Source organism: Leishmania major, chromosome 7 (assembly GCF_000002725.2).
Source record: "Leishmania major strain Friedlin complete genome, chromosome 7".
Lineage (NCBI taxonomy): Eukaryota > Euglenozoa > Kinetoplastea > Trypanosomatida > Trypanosomatidae > Leishmania > Leishmania major.
In genome coordinates this window covers 108,432-132,892 of record NC_007248.2, presented here as the reverse complement: position 1 = coordinate 132,892, position 24,461 = coordinate 108,432, and the positions used below count along the sequence as shown (strand labels likewise).

Sequence of the window (24,461 nt, the reverse complement as noted above, 5' to 3'; positions counted from 1 at the left end):
GGCGGCATATATGCACTGCGCAGTCGGTGCTTCTCGGCTGCTTTCGCGTTTCTATTTTGCTCGCTTGCGATCCTCCCCTTTGCGCGGGCGTGTGCGGCGTCACGCCGCCCCTCAGCTACTTCTTCTCCAGTGGTGCACATGTACGTACAACCCCCCTTTTCTGTGTTTTGCTCGTTTTCGAGCCGGCATTCACAGGCAGGCTGAGAGGGAGAGAGCTGGCGTGGCGTGGCGTTGGTGCTGGACCCACGTGGGTGTGCTGCGTGCGACCTTCACATGGTCTCGCCCCATCCGCCGTCGATCCTCCACTTTCTCGGCTTTCTCTGCGGTGCCTTGCTCGCCCTTCCCTTTGGTGTGTGTGCCGCTCGACGCGGTGGCGGTGGCTGAGGATGGCGGTCGTGTTGGATGAGTGGGCACAGAGAGATACCCACCGACACACCGCCAATCACTTGCGCTGCCTTGCACACATGGCACGTGCACACACGCACACACACACGAACACCCTCTTATGTTATGACTATCTTTTCTTGGGGTGGGAGCGGGGAGGAGGGTGGCGGCGGCCTTCACCTGTCCGTCTAATTCTTTCCCGTGTTGTGCCGCCCCTCTTCTTCGCCCGTGCCCCTTCTCCGTCATGTAACACCCCACCACGATCACCACCGCCGGTACACAAAAGAAGAAGTGGCACCGACACAGACGTGCCGCTAAAGCGAGTAGGCGTACGCGTCTGCCGGCCGGAGGCACGCGGCAGTCGCAGGGGACAGCCGCGCAGGGATGCACGGCGCTGAGGGTGTCTGCGTGAGTTAGAAGAGGACGGTTTGGGTGTAGTGGAGCAACGAGCTCGTGTTGATGATGCACGCGCGAGTGCGCAACGCGCTGTGAACGGCGAGGCAGAGGTGCTCGTAAAGGACCGTCGCGCTCTCCCCGCTCCGTCAGCGCGACGGTCAAGCTCGATCGCCTCCATCGCCCCCCCCCTCTTTCCTATCTATATCGATATACCTATATACATGTATATATATACATATATGTATATCTATATCTAAATACATATCTATATATATATATGTATTTATACCTATATGTATATATACATATATAATACATATCTATATATCTATATACATATACCTATATACATGTATATATATATAATACATATCTATATATACATCTCTCTCTCTCTCTATATATATACATATATAATACATACATATCTATCTATCTATCTATATGTGTGTGCGTGTGTGCGTGTGTGGGTATCCGTGCGCCAACTCGCACACTCCTTGCGCCTTCGCCATATCTGCGTGCATACGCATGCACGGGCGCGTGCCACCACTGCTTCCTTTCCCATCTTCACCTTCCTCAACGTCTTTTCGGCACACGACCGCACACGCGCCGTCATCCATGACAGCGCGTACACACGCACACACACGCACAACTCTCTCGCTCTCCCGAGTCGCTCATCCATACATCCGCCAGCATCCCGGTAGAGTATCAATCCGCCGCTCACCGCAGCGTGCACACTGCATGTCCGCCTTGTCCACCAGCGTTGTGGCCTCGCCAGAGGCTTACACCAAGGCGCTGCTTCACTGCTACAAGTACCCGGCGCAGCCGGTCATGGGCATGCTTGTCGGCAAGCGGCTGAGCGACGACGCTGGCGCGGCGGCGCAGAGCAGCGGCAGTCCCAACAGCCCGCACACGAGCTGCGGTGCCGCCAGCGGCACCTCTTCGAGCACTTACTACGTGTCCGACGCTGTACCGCTCTTCCACACGCTGCCCATGACGGCGCCGCACCCCATGCTGGAGGTCGCCTACGCGCATGTGCAGTACGCCGCCAAGACAACGGGGCAGTCGCTGCTCGGTGTGTACATCGCGAACGAACGCCTCACGGACAACGGCGTGTCGCCGCTGACGAAGAAGATGCTGGATGCGGTGCAGGCCCGCCTGCCGACGAGCACGAGGCTACTCGTCTGGTTCGTGAGTAACGAGTGCCTCACCTCGCCCCCGACGGGGCTGGCGATCACGTCTCTGACGGCGGATCGCTGCTCGTGCAACAAGGCGATCTCGTTGCCGTCGCACGCCTCCGCGGATGAGCGGATGACGTTTGGGCGCTGGAACTCCGACACGCTTGCGCCGGAGGCGACGGTGTCGGCGGAGAGCGTCATGGAGAGCGTGTCGAACGCGCTGGATGCCTTCGCGCACTACCGCATCGCCGACCTGGAGGATCACCTCGAGGACCCTTCCATCACCTACCTGGAGCAGCCCCTGATGGCGCTCATGACGCGCAAGTAACAAAACCAAAAAGGGTGGGGGGAGCGCACTGGTGCCGTGGTCTGCCTTTGTTTCCCTGCACCTCTCCGTCCTCGACAACCATTTTCGACACCGATACAGCACAGACCTGGGCTGCGGTGTGAGGCCAATCGCGGACACGTAGGGGGTGGGGTGGGAGCGGATGAAGCCAGCGCCGACTGCCGCCCTCCCCTCCCCCGCCCTCCTCCGCTGACACCCGTGGGCAGACGAAGAAAAGAAAACAGCGGGGCGGGAGAATATAGCAAAACAAATCAGTAAGAGCGGGAGGAGGAGGAGGGGGGGGGGGCAGCAGTCGGCGCCGCGTGGAGCGGATGCGTCGGATGTGTGGGTTGTGCATTGTGTTGCCGGTGTGTTTACGCCGCACCCCCCTTCTCCTCCCCTCCTTTCCCGTTGTCTACTGCCGGTTGTTGTGTCGATGGTGCTGCACGCCTTATGCTTCTATATCTATCATTCTATCTTGATGTTGGTGGGTGTTGTGTGGCCGTGATGAGGCTCTTCTTCCCGTGTAGTGTTAACAGTGCGTGGAGCTAAAGTGTTTGGCGGACTTACCTCAACAACTGACAGTCAACCGGGGCATTGACGCGTGGCGAAGCGTTGCTGACGCTTCGGACACTGGGAGAGTGACGCGGCAGCCGAGGAAGGAAGGAAAGAGAGCCACGTGCGATGAGAGAGAGAAGACTGTACGTCGTCGTGCACGTTTTCAGGAAACGCAGCGGATAGAGAGGAGGAGCAGCAGCCACAGCGCACACACGGTCCCCAGCCGCACGTGCAGCCGCGTGCTCCTCTCGTGAGCTCTTCTTCTGCACAGATGCTTAAGTCACAACGCTGCCATTACATGCGCATCCATTGGGAAGCGGTACGTAGATATCCTGCAGGGTCTTCTTCCGCGTCCTCCGTGTGCCGCTCGCGCACCATACGTTGCCCCTCCTCCCCGCCTTACAACACCCTCACTTCCATCAAGACGAGGATGACGTGTATGCCGCATAAATGCCCGAAGTTCAGCGGCTCGCGCGCTCGATTTACCACCTCTCTCTCTTCTCTCGCCCGCTTGTCGCCTCTACATCTCTCTCCTCTCCCTCCACACACACATACACACACACACACACACACACACACACACACACACGTCTCGTTCTCTGTGTGTGTGTGTGCATCGACGGCCCGCCGGTTCACGATAGTCGTACAACCCTCACCTGACTTTCTCTTCTTTCATTGGCGTGTCTATCTCTTCCTTACCTTTGTTGTTGTTGTGCTCGTTGTTGTTGCTGTTGGTGTGTGCGTGTGCGTGCGTGGGAGATCGTCGTCGTCTCTGTCGTTGCTCTCTCGCAGCGTCACGAGCACGCACACACGCTCACCTAACCGCCCCATCGCTCGCTCTGTCTGTCTCCGTCTATATACATCACCTCCTCCTTTCCTTTCTGCCTTTGCCTTCTTTAGTTTTTTCGAGACCGCTGCTGCTGCTGCTTCTGCTCTCCGTCTACGTCTCCAACGTCACGTTCGCGGCATCCGCGTACAGGCGGGAGGGCGAGCAGATCACAGCTGAACAGACGTTGATATACATGCATAGACAGAAGCCTCCCTTTCCCGACATCAGAGCTCTCCCTCTCTCACACACACAGACACACACGAACAGACACGCACGCACATTTTTTTTTTGTATTTTGCTTCTCTCTGCGTGTTCCCATTTCCTGCATCGTTCTCTCTCGCTTGCACTGTATTCTTGACTCTGCCGCTGCTGCGTGTGTCTGTTCTGCTGCGTTGTGCAAATCTGTTGCCGTCTTGGTTGCTTAGCGTCTTGTGTGCACTGTGACGCCGGCGTGTCTGTGTGCACTTCTCTTGGCGTGCGCGCGTGTTCGTCCCTCTTCCCCGGGCAACGAGTGCAAGTGCCACAGGCATACCGACGCGCACAGGTACCCCTTTTCTACGAGCCAGGAGCCGCATCTCTTCTGCTGCTGGCTGGATCGGCTCTGGCGGTGGTGGTGGTGTGTGTGTGGGTGGGTGGGTGTTTATGTTCTCGTACACTGATTCTCCTCTCTGAATCTCTGACTCTGCGTGTGCACAGTCGAATTCGACACCGACGCGGCTCATCGCTGCAGCGTGTGCCCTTCACTACTTAGTTTGTGGTTGCGTTGATCGCTTGAGTTGCGCATCGGCACTGTATACCTTGTCAGCACTGCCTGCCGCCGCCCATCGATCGTGGCCCTCCTTGCTGTTGTTGTTATTGTGGCTTCTCTCTCTGTCTTTGCACAGCTGGCGGGCTTCTTGTGCTGTGCAGCACTCATCCGTGGCGTCTGCAGCATCTTGTCTCATCGTTGTCACGTTCGATTCCGCGTGTGCTTCGCTTCGATCTCTCGCCGGTTTTCTCGTTGCGCAGCCGTCCGTGGTGGTTCCTGTTGTTTCTGTTGGTGTAGTCGTGGTTGTCTGCGCGCCCTTCTCCCCCTCCCTCTCCTTCTCGATTTCACCCCACCTGTCGAGTGCGTGCTTGGGCAGTGTGCGAGCAAGAGTGCGCACCGCAGTATCGTGAGTATTGTTTGTGGTTCTGTTTCTCTGCTTCTCACTTTGGCTTGCGAACGTCGCGGCACCTGACGTGTGTGTGTGTGTGGTTCACTGACAGCACCCCTTTCAGAGACACCGACACGCACTGGCGCGTGTGCAGAGACGTGCTCTTGCTCCCTTCTATAGCTATACACACACACACACAAGCGTGTCTTCTTTGTTGTTTTGTTTTGCCATCATCTGCTGTTCTCGACGCTCCCCCCTCCCCTCGCCGGCTTCCGCTCTCAACCTTCGCGGCTACTGTAGTCGTGCATGTGAGGACGCTTGCGCGCACTTCTTCTGTTGTGCTTCTGCGCGAAAGGTGCAGGCGTGCGCGCTGCCGTGCTCCCTGGGCCGAGGGCGGACTCATCTGTGCTGCGTACACACGCGCACGCGACCACAGACACGCTAGTCGCGCGCCACTTCCCCCCCCTCTCTCTCTGTGGGACCCTCTCCAACCATTTGGGCCCTTCGCCCTTCGCCCTCGTGCTCCGCCATGGACCCGCAGCTGCTTGTTCACCTCTTCGACACCTTCGGTGCCGACGGGCAGAGCAGCCAGCTGCCATGGGGCATCTCCGCAAGCGACAGTATCGCCTTGGAGGCGCAGGGCGATGGCATTCGTTTCGAGTCGAACGGACGTGAGTGGCGGGTTTTGCAGGTGGGCACGGCCGAAGATGAGATGAACCTGCCGCCGTATCGCGGCGATACTCAGCTGCGCGATGCCGCGCGGGTGCTGCCGCCGGTTTGCTGTGCTCCGCTTGTGTCAAGGTACACGCGTCTGCTGCGTGATCCACGCTGGGAGGTGCGCCATGTGCCGCGCATGATGGAGGCGATGCTAAACGATCGCGTGCTGTTCCACCTCATGGACACGAGCCCGCTGTCGCCGCTGAGTGACTCGCGCGTGAGCGCCATGACGCGGTGGTGGGGTGTCATGGGCAAGCCTGTGCTGCGGTACGAGAACAACACAGGTAGGCCGCTCATGTCCCTCATTGACGGCTACGGCAGCCCTCCATCTGCTTTCTCGGATGCCGCGGAGGGCCGACAAGGTGCAGGGAAGGAGGCACGTCAGGATCAGGCCTCAAGAATCCTCGATGAGCACCGCTCGTCTGCGCAGGAGGAGCAGATCGGCGACACCGCTGATTCTGCTGCCGCGGCAACGGCCACCGGCACGCGGATGTCCCTTGAGGAGGTTCGCCAAGGCTACCGCGATATCAAGACAGTGCTCACTCTCATCGCGGCGACCAGTGCGCCCTATAGGTGCTCGCGACCGCCGAACGCGTCCGTATCGGGGTGCACGGCACGGCTCGTATTCTGCAAGGACCCGTCCACCATCTACCTTGGGCTCCTGCTGAACTCCGCACTGCGCGGACTGCCGAGGAAGGTGCTGTGCAGCATGTCCGTCTTCCGCCTTATCGCTGAGGGGTGGGGCAGCTCGCCGGGCTTTGCCGATATCCTGCGCGCCTCCTGGGAGGAATACAGCGACATCATGCGCGATATTCGCGCGCTGCTTGGCCTTCCGGATCCCACGACGGAGACCCCATCGCCCCCCTCTCTAGCGGCGTCGCCGTCGTCCTTTTCCTGCATGTCAGCCAGCAGTGGCGCGTCCGCCGCAGCGCTGTCGCGGCAACAGCCGCAGTACCAACGGAGGGGTCGTCGTCGCCAGCTCCCGCCCATGCACCTGCCGAGCCAGCACAGCGACAGTGGCGAGCAGGGCCGACATCCGCGGTTGCAGCACCTCGGCCAGAGCACCGCTGGTGCGTCTTCGTCCGGCACAAGTGTCGGACCGTCCACTGGTGTCTCGTCCTCCGCCGCGATGGTGCCGCACACGTCGCTGCGGCAGACGCGCACCACCGCTGGCGGCCGCATGCAGGCTGTCGAGTTGGGCATACCAATTCAAAGTACTAACGGCGGCGGCGCGCGCGGCGTGGCCGAGGAGGCGCGGCAGAGCACCGGCAACAACACGGGCGACGTCAACGACTTTGTGACGGCGCTGCTGGGCAACGCTCTCCACTCCCTGAACGGCCTCCAATTGCGCAGAAACACGGCAAACGGCGTCGGCGCCGCGCGAGGTATAATGGGGGCCGCTGGTGCCGGCAGCAGCAGTGGTGAAGCTGACGCCCCACTGGGCACCCACCCCGGCATCAACGGCAACGAACACAACAGTGTGCCTTTCAAGACGGAGGACGCCAACGCGATTTGCCACGAGAGCATGCTGGAGTGTGCCCAGACACCGGAGTTGCTGCTCTGGTGGGCACGGTGCCGGCTGCTAGCGTATCAGCTGCTGGACAACCCGTGTCGTGTGAGCGTCGAGTCCACAGGCGCACTGGAGTACTTTCGCGAGGTATGGGCGTGTACGCCGCTGATCCGTGAAATCTTGGAAGATGACCAAGAGGCGCTTCTCGTTGCCTCCCTCAGCTCGCCGCGGCTGTCGGGCGACGAGCGGGAGTCGGAGGAGATGGAGGCGGAGCGGGCGTCGAAGCAGGCGCGGCTTGAGGCGCTGCAGGAGCGGGCTCAGCGCCTGTACGCCGCGCTGGTCGGTGCTGTTGCGGATCTTTCAAAGTTCTGGTTTTCGATCCGCGTGGCACAGTCCACCGTGAACGCGGTCGCGTCGAGTGCACCGGAGACGAACACTGTGTGGAGCATCATCAACGCCACGGTGCCGTCGCGGCGCCGCTTCCAGCGCGAGGAATTCGCGACGTACGCCGAGCACTGGCAATACGCGCTGCTGGTCGACGACTATGTGACGCAGCCGATGTGCTTTCGCGTGTCGACGCGAGGGCGGACGATGGTGACGCAGCTGCTGCACATCCTCGCCGAGTACCCCACCTTCTACCCCGCTCTTGTGGCGCGCACGTTGGCCATGCTGAACCGGCGCGAGATGATCGTCGCGGAGCTCAACGAGCGCCTCGTCAACGCCGTGGCGCGATGCCTCCGCTTCTACTTGCCGCCGATGCCGCCCGTGCTGGCAGTGCCACCGGTGCAGGCTGCACCAACGAGCATCCCTGCTTGCAACGCCACTGTAGCCGGCACAGCAGAGACGCATATGGCCCCGCGAGTCTCATCGGCTGCCGTCGCGGACGTGACAGGCGCCAGCGCTGACAGGACCGCAGCTGCGACGCCTGTCACGGTGGCGCGAGCGCCCCCGCCTGACGCAGGTGCCTCGCAACGCTCGTGGTCTTCGCCGGAAGACTCCTCATCCCACTCGTCATCGTTCAGCAGCGAGCACGCAGAGGACGGAGCGGACGGAGACGTGGTCAGTGGCAGCGGTGGCGGCGGTGCCGCTGCTCAATCGACCGCGGCGCCTTCCACTAGCGGCGGTGACGGTGACGCATCGACGCGTGGCGGCATCGACTACGAGGCCTTGGTTGTCGTCAGTGTCACGAGTGAGCCAGGCGACGGCGGCGGTGATTGCGGGCGGCACGTGCACAACGGAAAGAGCTCGATAGACGCCTCGTCGCGGCGGCGGATGAGGGAGGAGGTGGCGAAGATGCCTGTGATCACAGTGAAGGCGTACGACGCCATTCTAACGTGCCTCGACGTGCTGCGCATGCTTGTCCGCAACGGGCACATCTCCGTGAACCCGATGAGCTTGCTGTTTACGGTGCCCACTGCCACCACCGCCTCAGCGGCGGCGTCTGCGTCGCCGCCAGCTTCCGTGGACCAGCAGGCTGACGGTCACACGGGCACTGGAGGCGCCGTGGGCTCGGATGCAGCAGGCCACTCCCCTGTCGATGCTAGCGCGGCGAACACTAGTGCCGGGCCGCTGTACGAGGCGTCGTTGCCCAAATCACAGTGCGACCTCTACACCCTCCTGCACCAGCTCGTCTACCAGACTCGCTACGGCCCCCTTGCCAGCGCCGCCCTGCGTCTCTTCTCTGCCTGCGTGCACTACAATGTGCGTGATATGGTTCCGTTGTTTGCCGAGCGTGGTCTGCTGAACACGGTGCTCGCCATCGCGCGCCGGCCTCGCCTCTTTGCGGAAGATGTAGCGACAGCTGCCGCTCCGCTGCGGTTCGCACTCGACATGGTGGAGGAGAACGGCGTGCCGAACATTGCGCGACGCGAACTCCTGCAGGCAAGCTCGACATCGTCAGCGCCGTCCCCGCTGCTTATTGCACACCCGTCGCCGGAGCTACTGGCGCGCTACGTCCCCGCCGAAGACGCCTACTTGAACGCCGTGGCGGTTCGCATGGTGCTTCCAGAGTTTGTGGAGGCCATGACGGTGCACAAGGCAACCCATCGTGTCTTCTCGAAGCACACGGAGTGGATCACGGCCCTCACGCAGAGTCTGACCGTGACGCCCGCGATGTCTGCCGCATCGCTGCTCGATATCGAGGCCCTGTTCGACGAATCCGCGGAGGCGTGCAGCGAACACGAAGCAGATGACATCGATAGGGGCGAAGATGCTGCCATTGGCGAGGACGAGGGAGGGTGCCAGGTGCCCTGCGACGCCCCCCTATCGCCGTCCGAGTCACCGGCATCGGTGGCACACCACGTCGACCCTGTGCAGCAGCAGCAAGGGAACTACCACTCCCCGCAGCAGGGTCGTCAACATGGGCTACTTCGCTGCCGAAGCAGCGCCGCCTACGCACGGTTGCTTCAGGACTTGAAGACAACGCGGAGGAGACCTTTGGGTGCGTTTCCGGTGCCTGCAGCGCACTCGAGCACCAGCAGCACCGACAGCGTTGCCTCTCACGCGCGTCACAATGAGTGGCGGCGCCTCCCGCAGCGCATCGGCGGCGCTTCGCACTCGGCTGATGCGAGCGCCCCGATCGACGTCGTCCTTACACGGATGGTCGAGCTGCATCGCCTGCACCTCAAGCGCGAGGAGGTGAGCTACAAAACCCTGCAGGGTGCCGTGAAGGAGACGCAGCGGGTGCTGACGGAGGTGCTGCAGCCGTCGCCGCTCATCACCAGTCGCTTCGCCCCAGCTCTGCGCGCGGAGCTTTCGCTGCTAAGTCAGCGGGCGCACGCGTTTGCGCAGGCGGTGCGTGCCAGGGCTACTCACCCGCACCCGTTTTCCGGGAGGACCGCGGACGGCGATGAGGTAGCCGTGGCCGGCCAGTCTGCTGTGGCCCCTGCAACGAGCGGCAGCGGCGCGGGCCCGCGCACCCGTGCCGACCACCTTCATCTCCTCGTCCAGGCCATCGAGGTATGCCGCACGCTGAACAACTTCTTTGCCTTCTTCTCTGCGTTGGACTGGGACGGCCACCAACGCCGCTACCGGCTGAGTCGCCGCAGTGCGGAGCAGCAGGCCAGTCAGCAGGAGCTGGCGATGGTGCTGGAGTCCACCGTGCGTGATTTTCACGTGGCAGTGAACCAGCTGTGGTCTTTGATGGGGTCGCACGCACCGCTGCAGCTGCGCGACACGGACGCCGCGGAGGCGAGTGGCTCCACCACCGCCGCTGAGGACAAGGAGAGGCAGGCAGCGCAGGACGAACGCGACGCCACCGACCGACGTGGTCATACTCTGCTTACCTGCGCCCGTCTAGGTAACCCGCTGCAGGTGTACGAGCAGGGAAACGCTGACGGGGCCAGCTCGCTGCTAAGCTACGTCCAGGCCACCATTGGCTCCTACCTCCACGCCCGCATCTTTGGCGACTACCTCCGCAGCGCCCCGCCGTCGACGCGGATGGAGACAACGCTCAAGTCGACGGTGCAGTGCATCTTGCACTTCTCTTCGCGTGACTTCATTGGCGCGCCGGAGGTGGTGATGGCCCGTGACAGCGGCACCGACGGCAGTGGTGGTGGTGGTGGTGGTGAGGCCATGACCGACTCGGAGGGCGCCATGTCAAAGACGATGCGGCGCCGCTGTTTGAAAGCTATGAAACGCGTGCTGGAAGGCTTGGGCTCGGAGGCACAGCGGCATAGCTCGAACGACTCGATGCAGCAGCCTCCAAACGGAGCGGGGGAGACTGCGGGGGAGGGCAGAGGCGACGACGTGGATGTCCGCAACGGTGCTCAACACAGCGCTCACGAGGCCGCTTCAGTGGAGAGAGTGTACTACCACACCTCGGAGTCGCCTTGCAAGGATGTCATCTCCTCCGTGCTGCGGCCGCTGAGCGTCGGCGATGGAGTCTTCCTGCGCCAGCTGCTGGAGGCGTGGCGTGTGTCGACGTCAGGTTCCAGCGGGAGTGGCGGAGGCAGCAACGGCCCCGGACGCCGCGACAGCGAGGCGACGCCGTGGCGGAGTGTCTTCAGCGAGGTCATAGAGTTCGTCGTGGACGCGCTCGTGGTGCGTGCCTCGTACACGGCGGACGATGTAACGGGGCTTCTGCGCAGCTTGCAGGCTGGAACTCAGCACAGCAGCGTTTCCACGGGCATCCTGTCTCTCTACGATCGCAACGCAGAGGCAGGCACCACCATCGCGCCTGCGATTCCCGCGGCGCTGCCGGCGGCGATGAGGGGCCGCAGCGGCAGCGAGGAGGAGACCGGCGCCGAGGCTGGAATGGAGGCCAGTGACCAGATTCTTCAGTCGATGCTGCAGGACGGCCGCAGCCTGCTGAATGAGCCGTCGACGGCGTGGATGACGGCAGAGGCCTGGGTGCAGGCAACTACGTCGGCGGTAGGCGCGGCAGCGGCCGCCGCAGGAGATGAGCCATCGCTAGGCTCCAGCTCGGCTGCAGAGGTGCCACAACAAGCGGATGCCGGACCAGTGGCGCGTGCAGAGGCAGCAGCTGCTGGTGGCGCTGCTTCTGCAGAGGCGCTGCCGCACTCCGCCTTCTCAATCGTTGTGCCATCTGTGCTGGCGAACCCCCACGCAAGAGGCAGCGGCAGCCACGGCGGGATAAGCCGCGGCGCCGACTCCGAAGACTCCGTTGACAGCAGTACAACCCTGTCGTCTTCGCCGCCGACGTTGACGCCGCCGACGGCGCTCGCGACCGACGCGGTCGGTGATACAGCCGCTGTGGAAGGGCTGGCCGGGTCCGCTGACGGGGTTGGCAGCGGCGGCAGCGGTGCTGGAGGTGGTGGTGCTGCTACTGCTGCCTCTGCGGCCGCCGCGGCGCCGCTCACAACACCGCTCTTCGCCCCTATCAACGCAGCGAAGGCCCTGCAGCAGTGGCTGTTCCTCTCGCTCTTCACTGGCCGCCGCGCGTCGGATCAGCCGACGCGCAATTTCTTCTACTTGTCTCCGTACCGACGCGACGGTCATGCGCGGCCGGCACTGCCGCTGAACGTCACAGGGCTCCTGCGTACGATTCGGAACGACTTGCAGGCCGCCTTTGAGGATGCCGTGCGCGGTGCCAGCGCTGACACGGCCAACCTGAGCCCCACTCCCGGCGACGGTGCCGAGGACGAGCCCACGCGGCAGCTGCACTCGTCGCGAACGCGAGCGAAGCAGCGCAACTCTCACGACTCAGATGAGGAGGAGGCGTCCATCGTAGCAGACTTGCAGGAGCGCTTGCACATGTTTCGTCCACAGCCGCGTCACGAGAACCGGGCAGGAGCCGCGGCGAGCAACAGCGGCGGCGGAGGCAGGCATGCCGCACTCTCCTCCGCACGTGTGCACGCGGCGTGCGAGTGGTTCGACCTGGACCCGCGCGAGCTGGCCGCAGTGAACCTACCGAGCTGCGTAAACGTGGAGGCGTGTCTAAGTGAGATCAACTTTGTGGCAGCCCGCCGCGTGCTGTGGGAGCTGGCGGTGCTGGGCGCTGTATGCACGGGCGGCAGTGGGGCGGCGCCAGAGTTAGAGAGCACGCCACTGCACGACATGCTCTCCCGTGCAGCGCAGTTTATGATCCTCCTCTCGCGCCTCGTCTTTGCGGGTGATGCGGAGTCGGCGAAGCACGCTTCAGCAGCAGCTGGTGGCGGGTCGCTCACCTCCGCGACGACGCCGGCAGCCGTGTCCCTCTCACCGGCCGCGGCAGCACTGAAGGATCAACTGCAGCGGTGCCTTGTGTACATGGCGGTGCTTCTTATGAACTTCCTCGAGGGCTGCGACGCGCGGACGCGAGGGCGGCACTGCACCCACGTCGAGTCGCTCCTCTACTGCGTCCTGGATGTGTGGCCGAAGCTGCCGGGGTTTCCGATGGTGCCGCACGTGTACGTGGCGGCAATGGAGGCGGTGGCGCAGCTCAAGCCGGAAACTCTAAGCCGTATGTCCTTCCAGGCGCTGGCACGCGAGTGGCAGGACGGTGCGGCAAAGCCGGCGTCAGCGGCCACGACTGCTGCGGCCACTGTCAACATGGACACGTCCCCCCGTGTGCCGTCACCCCAGCCGAGAGAGCAGGAGGGGACGGCGGCAGGCGACGACGACGACGAGGAGGAGGGCGGGGGCAGCGACGTGCAGCGCAGCAGCGCCGAAGAGGCACGCACAACCATCGCCGGCGACGGCAGTCGTCGCTTCAACCAATCACCATGGGCCCGCGCTGGACTCCTGAACAACGGTCGCGTCGGGGCGCCGTCTCCCGGCTCGGGCCCCATGCAGGATCGCTTCGGTCAGTATGTGACGCGTCTGCAGCAGTCACGGCGCTCGCAGCTCGGCGCACCGCTCTCTGTTGCGCATGAGTGGGGGCGTGCGCTGCCGTGGGTGTGTGATGTCGCAGCGGGTCGTGTCTTCCCCTTGGACACACTGAGCGAGACCGGGCATCGACTCCTGCGCAAGCGCGTGTGCCGAGCACTGTGGGGCATGTGGACGGGCACGAACGCGGCCGAGCAGCAGTACGTGGTGGCCTACATGCTGCACCGTGTGCTCTCTAACGTGCGCGAGAATGTTGTGTTGCTCGAGTACGTTGGCGTGCTTCTGACGCAACTGCGCGGCGTCGTTCTGGTAGAGGCCCTTGCGTTGACCCCGCTGCCACGTGCCATCGTGAAGGTGGTACGTCAGGCCATCGAGGAGGTGACCGCAGAGCAGCATGAGGAGGAGGCGCGCCAGCAGGCGCTGAGCGGCGCCAGGGCTGGTGCAGCTGCGACAGCGCAGCGCGAGTTCCGCCAGCGCCGCCGTCGCTACTACGCCCGTACCCAGATGACGCTGCACGGCCAACTTGTCAGCTTCCTGAGCGTCTTCCAGAACGTCCGCAGCGACGCTCCGTTGGTCGCCGATCCGTTGGCCCGCACGGCTGCCACGGCGCCGCACGTGCAGGCGATGGGAACGCAGTGCAGCTACTTTGACGCCACGCGCAACACGTTCTGCTGGAGTGGCCACCAGTGCCACCGCCAGCACATCGTCCCCGTGAATGGGCAGCGTGGGCGGGACGGGGAGGAGCACCGCTTCGGCCTGAACACGTTCGGCCCGGGTACACAGCATGCACTTGACGAGGTGCTCTCGGTGCTGGAGCACCACGGCTTCCCATGCCCACTGACAATGCCCGCCACCGCCACCGCCACTGCCGCACGGGGCGCGACCAGCGCTGCGGGGGCGGCGTCAGAGGAGAAGGAGGCGGAGGTGGCGGAGGCGGAGGGGCATGCTGCCATGCGCTCGCACGCCTCTTCAGCCGCCAGCGACCCGACACAGAGTACTGGGCAGCCACAGGCGCACCAGCCATCGCAACGAGTGGTGCGGTTGCCCATGTCGGGGGGCACTGCCGACCCCAACACGGTGCCGAGCCGCCCCCAGAATGCATACGAGGTGGAGCGACGCACTTGGCAGGGCGACCGGGCACGGCGGGAGCGGCTCAGCACGAGAGGCTACGCTCCCACCGCTGCCCACGGCAACAGGGGCGATGAGGGCAGCAACGCCAACCGAGATGGCGCGAGTGCAGAGGTTGGCGAGCGCGCATTGCCGTCGCAAGCATCTTTGGCCACGGCGGATGCCATGGGACCGGAGAGCTACCAGCGGCTGCTGCGAGGCGAGGGCCTGCCGTGGCTGCCCCTCTCCGCGCGACCTGCGCAATCGTCGTCGTCGTCGCTGCAGCAGCTCCGTGGCGGCCTCAGCGGTCCGCGCGACTTGGACTACGGCGGCGACGACATGGACGAGGAGGCCCAGGGCATGTTCACTCACCTCACCGGTGCCTTTGGCGGTAGCCGCCGCGAACGGTCACCGCTGCGGCACCGCCTTCTTAATCCGCTCACCAGCGCCGACTTCCGCGCCGATCCGCTGCGGCGCACCATCATACCGCACTGCGCCCTGTTCGGCCGCGACGTATGCGAGGAGGTGGTGCGCATGGCATTCGACTTCATGGCCGCCCGGCTGCGCGACGAGGCGGCCGACAAGGCAGACGCGGAGGCGGGCAAGAGGGAGCAGCAGCAGCAGCATCAGCAGCAGGGCAGCACCGGCTGCATCTCGTTGTCTGCGCTCTCCGGCAACATCCGCTCGCTAGATGGGGTCCTTTCGACCTCCCCGCAGTTTCCGTCGTCGCCGGTGGCCTCGCCTGTCTCCACCGCCGCGCTGCCCTTCTCAGGAGTTCTACCGGCCTCTGCTGCTACCCCCGTCACCACAGCGAAGGTGGTGGCGGCGCGGCTCACTCTCCCGCGTGTGGAGGTGGTGGAGTGCGCTGTTGACGAGGTGATGGTGCACTTCCTGCTGACATGCTTCTCGACTTATTACACCACGTGCATGCACCTTGTGCGCACCCACCGCCCGGCGGGGCTACCCGCCCCGCCAGCGGCCACATATACGGCTGCTGCAAGGTCGATGGCGCCCGCATCAAGTCGCGATGCGTCGGCTGATGCCACCAGCGGCTGCGCCGACTCGCTCTCGGTGCTGTGTGCGTACATCACCCACATCGATCCCCCGAACCGCGAGAAGGCCGTGCTGCTGAGCGGGCTGCTGCTGACTGACATGCTGCGCCTTGAGGAGGACGTGTGGCAACACATGGTGACGGTGCTGCGGACCACCGTGCAGGTGCATCGCAAGGGGCGGCGGCTGACCGACAAGGCGTACGCCGCACTGTCGGCCCATCACCTGCGGCTCACGCGTGCGTCGGCGAACACGCCGGTGGAGCCGTCTTCTCCCTCGCGCGAGGAGGGCAGGGCGACTGCAGCGACAGCACGGAAGAGCTTCAGACATCGGAAACCCCGCAGTCAGGCGCATGTGTGTGTGTCGTCAACGAACAGCACGCCACACCAAGCACCCTCATCGCAGCTTGCAGAGTCAGCGGAGCAGGAGGAGCTGCGCGCCGACGGTGGCGCTGCAGGGGCGGCGAATAACGGTGACGCCGAGGCCGCCATCGCCGTGCACCACTACCTCATTCCCATCAGCATCTTCCTCGCAAACCTGGAGCCCTACATCATCCGCCACCCTATAGCCTTCTACCACGCATTCCGTCGCTACTGCGAGGTGCGGTGGGTGCGCGCGGCGACGGGCGAGATGCCGGCGGCGTGGCTGGGGGTGTGGGTGCGACCGCGGCCCCCGGCAGCAGGTGCTACTGCCGCCGGAAGTCGTGGCCACAGTCCTCGTGCGGCGCGTCGACCTCGCTGTGGTGCGGCGTCGACGCCGTCACGCGACTTTGTGGAGCGGGTGCAGTGTTTTGTGCAGCACCTTGCCCGCAATGTCGATGCTAGCCAAGGGCGCGCCACGCACGGCGCCAGCATGCTTGCCGTCGTGGTGCAGCTTCCAGGCGTGTGCGAAGCGCTGCTCTCCCCTAACTTTGAGGTGCCAGTACCGGCCATGTACGCGGAGCTTCTCACGTCTACTGCTGGCGCGCGTGGCACCCCTGTCAGCTCTGCTGAGGCGTTAGCTGCCACGGCTGTCCTCAGTGGAGAGGGAGAAGGCGGGCCTGCCACATCCGTGTCGCGGCGGCTGCCTGTCATCGCTGTGCCGCCCTTTCTCGCCCTCGCGCTGTACTTCTGCTCCGCACTTGGGGAGGCGGGTCGGAGCAGCGGCGGCGGCGGTAGTGGTGGTGTTGGCGGCCACATCACCGGCAGCGTGGACTTTGCGACCGCCATTTTCGCGCATGACCCGATCACCGTATCAGAGGTGGTTGTGCGCACGCTCAGCTGCCTCGTCGCGGCGGTGGAGGCGACCGCCGTTGGGACGACACCGGTGGCGGAGGCCTCGCCTCAGGCCGTCGCGGGTGCTGACAACGACAACGCCGTCGGCAGCGATCGAGATGGAAACGAGGAAGTCGTGGCCGCGTCTACACGCGACGGCCTCGCAGAAGCAGCAGCAGCAGCAGCGGCGGCAGCGGCGTCGGCGGTCCCTTCGCCGGCGGAGGAGAGAGAACCGGCTGTTCAGCAGCAGCAGGTCGAGGGAAAGGATAGAGCTCGATGCGCAACGAAGACGCTCACACGTTGCCTGCACGATGTGCTGTGCTTCTTGGAGCGAGGCAGCCCGCAGCCGGCGACGGCGGCTCTGCCAGCCCGTCAGCGGGCAACTCAGCAGCGGATGGGCGTCAGCAGCGCTGTGCAGGAGTCGTTCCTACGCTTCTTCGACCACCTTGGCCGCCTCGGTCTTCTTGATCTGCTGTTTCGCGTGTGCTTGCTGCAGTCATGCGAGCACGGCCGCGATGCAACGTCGCTGCTGCAGCTGCTCGCGCATCAGCTGCTCGCCTTGGGCGAGTTCAAACTGGCGGAGATGCTGTCACCGTCTCAGAAGCGGTACGCGGCGCAGCTGCAGGACATGCAGCAGCAGCAGCAGCATCGGCTGCCGCGCGGGTTGTCGAGGACGAGTCTGTGGTTGAGCCAGGGTGGTGTCTCTGCCTCCTTGCGCCGCCCCTACCCTGGTTTACATGGGCCGGAGCTTGCGAATACGATGGACTGGCCGCCGTCCCAGCTGCGAGGTGCGGCCGAGCCACCCGGCCTGCGTCATGCCTTCGACCACCTGGAGGCGCTGCTCGCGCGTGACACGATTCGCAGCGGCGGCGATGGCGCCGTGCAAGTCGCCGACAACGTGCTCGAGATCACCTCGAGCTTTACAGGTGAGCACGGCATGGGCGCCGAGGTGCCGGACGCGAATGGGCTGCACGCCTTTCTCACCTTTGAGGAGGAGCAGGAGGAGGGCGACGGCAACGAGAGTGGCGACGGCAACGAGAGTGGCGACGACGACGGTGACGGTGACGACGGCGCGGATAGCGGCATCACCGAAAGCGGCAGCGGATTCGGTGAGCGTGCGGGACATGACGGTGCAGCGGCGCGGCCCGCGGCGCCTAATGGTGTCGAGAGCACCGACACGTGGCCTCCCATGCACCCGGTGAGGCGCGCTGGTGGGATGCGGTCCGTTCAGAACAACAGCGGCGGCAACGAGGAGGAGCCGAGTGTGAGCGCGCAGGGTAGCGTGCAGCAGCGGCGCTCTCCACCGCAAGTGCTGTCCTCGCCGCCCGCTATGGTCGGCGCGGCTGTCCCACGCATGCCGGAAGGCCCGCAGCAAGCGTCTTTGGTGCCGGCGCGCGACGATGTCGTCCGCGGCGGCCTCAGCGACGAGGAAGAGCACCGCCATCGCCGCCACGCAGTGGCGCTGGCGACGTATGAGGAAGCGGTCATACGCTCACTGCGCGCCGAAGAGGCCGTGGGGCGTCACCGGCGACGCCGGCACGACGACGAAGACGACGCAGAGGAGGCGGTCGAAGAGGACGAGGAGGGCGACGACGAAGACTACTTGAGCCCCGACGAGGAGGGCGACGAGGAAGACGACAACGCCCTCTTTCCCGATGATATGGTCGACGACGGCGCCGACATGGATGGGGACGGCGACGTGGAGAACCTGTACCGCAGCCAGCCGGAGATGTCCGGCTTCTTTGTGCCGTCCCCGCTGAGCTCCCCGCGGGCGGCCGCGGGTGGCGGTCGACACCGCAGGGAAGATGACGACGACGACGACGACAGCCACGCCGGGGAGGAGCACGCAGGCAGTGACGGCGACAACGGTGAGGACGACGACAGCACCCCAGACGACGACGAAGACGAAGAAGAGGAGACGTACGAGGAAGATGACGATAACGACGACGACGATGACGCGTCTTTGTACTACGACGGCGCGGGGCACTTGCTGTCGGGGAGGGACCACCTCGAGGATGCTCTGTTGGACATGCATTCGCCGGAGATGGCTGCCGGCGGCGGCGACTCTAGCGCCTTGCGCCATGGCTTGGCACAGCAGACGGCTGGCAGCCTCACATACCTCAACGACGACCCGGTTGGGCGCCCCGTAGCAGCGGCTACAGCGATGGAGCGGGCACAAAGTTTTGCAGCGTGCACTTATCGCGCCATCTTGCTGGCAGTGCGCCCGCTGGCGGCTCACAACGTGGTGGAGACGGAGACGCCGCCGCTGCCGGTGCTGCACGCCTTCGAGGAGGAGGCGCCGGCGGCAAGCCGGCATAGTGGCGACGGCAATGACGGCAGCGCCGACCTGGCGTACCGGTTATTGGCGGAGGTACACCAGCGTAGCGTTGGCACCACCAACGACTCTGGCAGTCCTTCCCCTCAGCAAAATTCTGCCACGTTGCGCGTCACTAACACCGTGACACCGACGTCCTCGTTGCAGCAGCCGCGGCGCCGCCCGCTGTCGTCCACCACTTTGCCGTCGCCCTTCTCAGCGGCGACTGGGGCGGAGAACACCCCGAGCGACCAGGTCATGCGTCGCGGACGCGACTCGCGCTCGCCTTTGGATGCCACAGCGCCAAGCACCACGACCCAGGGCGCAGCTGCCGCCGCGAGCGCTTCGCTCGATGCGACGTCTCCCACGACCGCTGGCACGTCGCAGCGACCAGCAGCCGAGGCAGGCAACACAGCAGGCGCGGCGGAGGTACCGACAGAGCCAACCACAACCAGCGAGGCTGATACAAGTATCGACGTGCTCACCGCACGCATCCTGGCTCTTTTCGCGGCGGGCAACGCCAACGCCCACACCGCTTCCTCGGCAGAGCCACTACCGCCGCAGGCTTCCGCGGAGAGAGCATCCGCTACGTCGGAGCAGCCGACGAACACAGCCGCGGCAACTGCCGCTACGCCGGCGCCAGCGCCAGTAGCGGCACCAGAGCCGTGGGAGGGCACCCTCAACCCGCAGTTTCTGATTGAGATGCCCGAGGACGTCCGCAGCGAGATCTTGTTCGACAGCATGAACCTGCTCCGCGGCGCCGACGAGCGTGAGGTGCGAGGGCAGCGCACACGTCTGTACCCGGGATTTCTGAATTCGATACCGGAGGATGCGCAGCGGCACGCTTTGGAGGTGGAGGCGCGGTGGGTGCGGGTGACAGGCACCGACAACAACGCCAGCGAGCTTTACCAAACGCTGCTCCTCGTCGATGCCGAGACACGCCGCGACCTGCTGCTGCAGTGCGACCTTGAGCTTCTTCGCTCCTACCCTGAGGTGCTGCGGGAGGCGACGGAGTTGCGCGCCGAGGTGGAGCGGGCGCGCGAGGAGGCTGAGCAGGCCGCGCAGCGCGAGCAGGAGCGGCGCCAGCACCAGCGCGCGCAGGCAGAGCAACTGCAGCAGCAGCAGCAGCAGGCGAGCCAGCGCCAATCGCGCTTGTGGATGCTGGGTGCCTGGGATACCACGCGGGACGCAAGGGGCAGCGGCGCAACAGCGGCGGCGACGGCAGCGACCGTTGCGTCCGGCATCCGCACCAGCTTGCCGGCTCTGCGGGACATGGAGACGGTCGAGGGGGTCATGCGAGTCATGTTTGGTTCCCCCACCCCGCTGTACGAGGTGGTGAACCACGAACTCTTCTTGGCACGCCGGCTGTACCGGTGCGAGGCGGTGCTGCAGGCACTCGAGCCGCCGACGTCTTCGTCCATATCGCACTCCATGAGTCTGTACCCAGACAGAGCAGCGGAGGTGAGCGCCACCGGGCTCATGCTGTCGCCGCTGCGCGACGATGATGCGATGCGTGAGGTCATGATGTTTAACCACCGGCATGGTGTGCACCGTGGCGCCAACGCAATGACGCGCCGCGCTCCGCCACGCGGTGCCCCGATGGCAGCTGCCAGCGGCACCGCCGGCGCGGGTCACTACCATCTGCCGCAGTTTCCGTCGTTGCAGCTGCCACCGTCCGCGGACTTGGTGGCATCCGACTCGTCTGTGTCACCACTGTCCCCGCCACCGCATACGCTGCCGAGCGATGGCGGTGGCGTCTTTGCCGCCGAGCGCTCCGCCTCCGGGTCGCACGCGGCGGCGGCGCCGTCGACGTCGCTCGCAGCGCTGAGTGAGTCCATGGTGCCAGTGCAGGAAACATTGTACCACCCGCTCGCCCTTCCCTTACCTGATGTGCCAGAGGAGATTGTTGCTCGCTGCATCGAGCTGCTACGGCTGCGGGCGACGGCGCCGCTGGCGCTGCCGTGCAACCTGCTGACGGGCATCAGCTGCCTGGATCAGGAGCTACAGCGCTTCATGCAGGTGCTCATCTCCGACACAAGCACGGCGGTGCGAGTTGCCTGCCAACTGCTGGACTTGATGGCAGCCACGCCGACGACGACAGCAGAGGATGCGCTGCCCGACAGCGCCGCTGGCTTCGGCAGGTCTGCCACCGCTACCACCAATGCCAGGGCCGCCGCTCGCGCGTCACCGTCCACGCCCGCGACGTCTTCGTCCCACTTCTCGCGCCCATTGTCGACGAGCGAGCTGGCCGCGAACCGGCAGTTCATCAAAGACGCCACGACGCTCTTCGTGTCCCTCGTGAAGCAGAACCAAGCCATGGTGTCCGCCTTTTTTTTGTTACCTGATAACACTGTCGACGCCGCCACTCTGAAACCGCTCGACGCTCCGCTTGACGCGGCTGAGCAACGCGCGGTGCAGCACGGCCTGTGGAACCGACTGTGGCGAGTCGCGCGGCAGCACGTGCACGTGCCCAGCTTTGCGCTGGCACTGGACAAACTGCTGCAGCAGCTTCTGCGCTGCCAGCGCTCCATGTCCACCGCCTCCGAGGACAACGAGTTGGCCAGCGGCGCCGACCCCAACGCCAGCGAGCTGCTCACAGAGACTCTCATCGCGCACCCGCGGCATCCGCACCGACTTCGGTGGACCAACATCCGCCTCCTGTCCAACTACGAGGACGGCGGCTACGTGTGCAACGTGTGCGGCGTCAACCCGGGGTTTGATTACTGCTTCCACTGCTCCTCCTGTCAGTTTGACCTCTGCGCCAACTGCTCGCGCGAGCGCCTGACGCTCGCGGAGATGCAGCAGCGCATGCGGCGGGCGGCAGCCCTCATGCTGCAAAACGTGCCAGAGACGGTCACCTCGATGATGCGACTGCTGCGACACCCGCTCTGCCGGTCCGACGTTGCGATGAACGTGGTGCATCTCATGTCTTTCGGTCTGCAAGAGTGCGGGGCTCGTGAGAGCGTCAGCTTGTTCTCTGGTGATGCCGCCGGTGCCGGCAGCGGCGGCGTCGGTTCTGCGACGGCCGGGCCACCTTTTCTACACTCCGCCTCCGGATCGCTGCACAGCGGCACTGGCAGTGCACGGGTAAGTCCCATTCAGCTCCTGGAGCAGGAGCTTGTCGAGCTGGCCGACGCCAGGGTGCGCGCGTTGAAGGCGGCGCGAGACGAGTTCCGCCAGGAGGTGTACGTGATCCTGCACCCGAGGCCCAGCAGCAACGGCCATAATGCCGGGGTCGGCCTGGCTGCGTCTGCCCCGACGAGGTCGCAGTCGGGCGGTGGCACGAACGTGAGCGGGCTCTCTGGCCGCCACACATGGCAGCAGCTGAGCATCCCAGAGGGCTATGTATTCGACACCGACACTGTCATGGCGCTTCTTGTCAAGCTCGATATCAAGAACAGCGAAGGCGACGCCATCCAGCTGCTCTTCGAGCCCTACGTGGCCACCATGCGCTCCGAGCCACGCGCCTTCACCATGCTGTGGCGGGCAAGCCAGGCGTACCTTCTCGACGTGTCGACGCTGCTGGAGCACGTGGCACCGAAAGAGGTCCTTCCGCTTCCCTCGTGCGTCTCATCCATCCTCCAAACTTTCTGCAAGTACCACCTGAGCGAGTCACGGCTGCTCGGCGCCTCTTCCAGCGCACGCACCCTGACGGACAGTCGCAGCAGCTTAGCTGGAGAGACGGAGCACTTCCTGCACGCCTCGACGAAGCCGTCGTCCGTGTCGGACCGCGCGGTGCGCGAGTTGGCAGAGCGACCGGATGCTGCGCAGTGGATGACGGCCGCCGGCACGCGGCTGTCCGAAGAAGGGCTAAAGAGCTCCGAGGAGCTGCAGCACCGTCGGCTGCCGCGTGTGGTGCGGATGGTGCTAGAGGAGAACCGCACGACGCTGAACACGCTCCTGCACTGGGATGGCAATCTCTTGAAGGACAGCTTTGCCTTTCTCAAGTACGAGCCGAACTTGATCGACTTCAACTTCAAGCTGACGGACTTCCGGCGGCGGCTGGGCTCGCGGCGTGGGCCGAACATTCTGCTGCGCGTGAACCGCCAGACTTGCCTGCTCGATAGCTTCAAGGAGCTGCAGAAGGTTAAGTCCTTTGGCGGCCAGTTGCACATCCGCTTCCATGGCGAGGAAGGTGCCGACGCCGGCGGCCTGACGCGGGAGTGGCTGCAGCTCCTCTCCGAGGCCATTGTGGACGAGAGGTACGCGCTCTTCATCCACTCGCAGGATAGCATTTCCTTCCAGCCGAACCCGTTCTCCAGCGTCAACCCGAACCACCTCGAGTACTTTCAGTTTGCGGGCGTCGTGACAGGGCTGGCGATCGCGCACAACGTCCCCATTGATATCCACTTCACGCGTGCGTTCTACCGGCACATCATTGGCCACCGCCCTGTCTTCGCCGACCTGCAGAGCTTCGACCCAGAGCTGTACACAAACCTCAACTGGATCATGGAGAACGACGTCACAGACCTTGGCCTGACCTTCGCCGTCAACTACGATCGCTTCGGCTCGGTGGAGGAGGCGGAGTTGGAGCCGAACGGCCAGAACACGGCCGTGACGAACGCGAACAAGCAGCAGTATGTCCGCCTCCTGTGTGAGTTTTATATGACCAAGCGCACGGAGGATCAGCTGCTGCGCTTCCTGAAGGGCTTCTATTCGGTGATCCCCCGCCGCGAGATCCAGTGCTTCACGGAGAAGGAGCTGGAGCTGGTCATCAGTGGCATGCCCAACATCGACGTCGAGGACCTGCGCACGCACACCGTGTACGAGGGCTACAGCAGCACGTCGCCGCAGGTGCGCTGGTTCTGGGAGGCGGTCGGCTCCATGAGCAAGGAGGACCTGGCAAACCTTCTGCAATTTACGACCGGTTCGTCAAAGGTGCCACACGGCGGCTTCGGCCATCTCGAGGGATCGAACGGCCGCTCGCTGCCCTTCACGATCAGCCGCTGGGCCGTAACCAAGGAAGACCTCCTGCCGCAGGCGCACACGTGCTTCAACAAGATCGACCTGCCCGTCTACCCCTCAGCTGCGGTGCTCAAGGAAAAGCTGATGCTGGCGATCACGTACGGTAGCATGGGCTTCACGATGGTGTAGTGGTAGTGGTGGTGTGTGTGTGTGTGTGCGTGCGTGTATGTGGATTAGTAACGTGATGCGCCTGCGTGGCTGATGAAAATTGCCGGCGGCACATGTGCATCTGCTTGCGGCGTGTGAGTTGCACTGACCAGATGGGCTGATGTGTATCGAGTGGCACTGCATGCAACGCATGCGTGCGAGAGCGTGTGCGCCTGCCCGCATCGCACACCACCAGGTTCGCTGTGGGGGTGGGGGGAGGGGGAGGGAGGGCGACATTGTGCCTGCCCTCTTTTTTGTGGCGTCTGCTATGCTACGTGATGGACACCCGCGATCATGCACGGCGTGCAGCACCTGCGCGTGCATC

The 24,461-nt window shown here is 64.4% G+C and overlaps 2 protein-coding genes across 2 annotated transcripts; both read left to right on the top strand.

The window, feature by feature from the left end:
- Positions 1–1,521: 1,521 nt before the first annotated feature.
- Positions 1,522–2,286, top strand: LMJF_07_0290 (conserved hypothetical protein; the record flags this gene model as incomplete). The annotated part of the gene is made up of 1 exon (XM_001680881.1): positions 1,522–2,286. One exon carries the CDS (start codon positions 1,522–1,524, stop codon positions 2,284–2,286), a length of 765 nt encoding a protein of 254 aa, XP_001680933.1.
- Positions 2,287–5,335: 3,049 nt separating this feature from the next.
- Positions 5,336–24,118, top strand: LMJF_07_0280 (putative ubiquitin-protein ligase-like; the record flags this gene model as incomplete). The annotated part of the gene is made up of 1 exon (XM_001680880.1): positions 5,336–24,118. The coding sequence occupies one exon, from the start codon at positions 5,336–5,338 to the stop codon at positions 24,116–24,118; it is 18,783 nt and encodes a 6,260-aa protein (XP_001680932.1).
- Between the last annotated feature and the right edge of the window lie 343 nt (positions 24,119–24,461).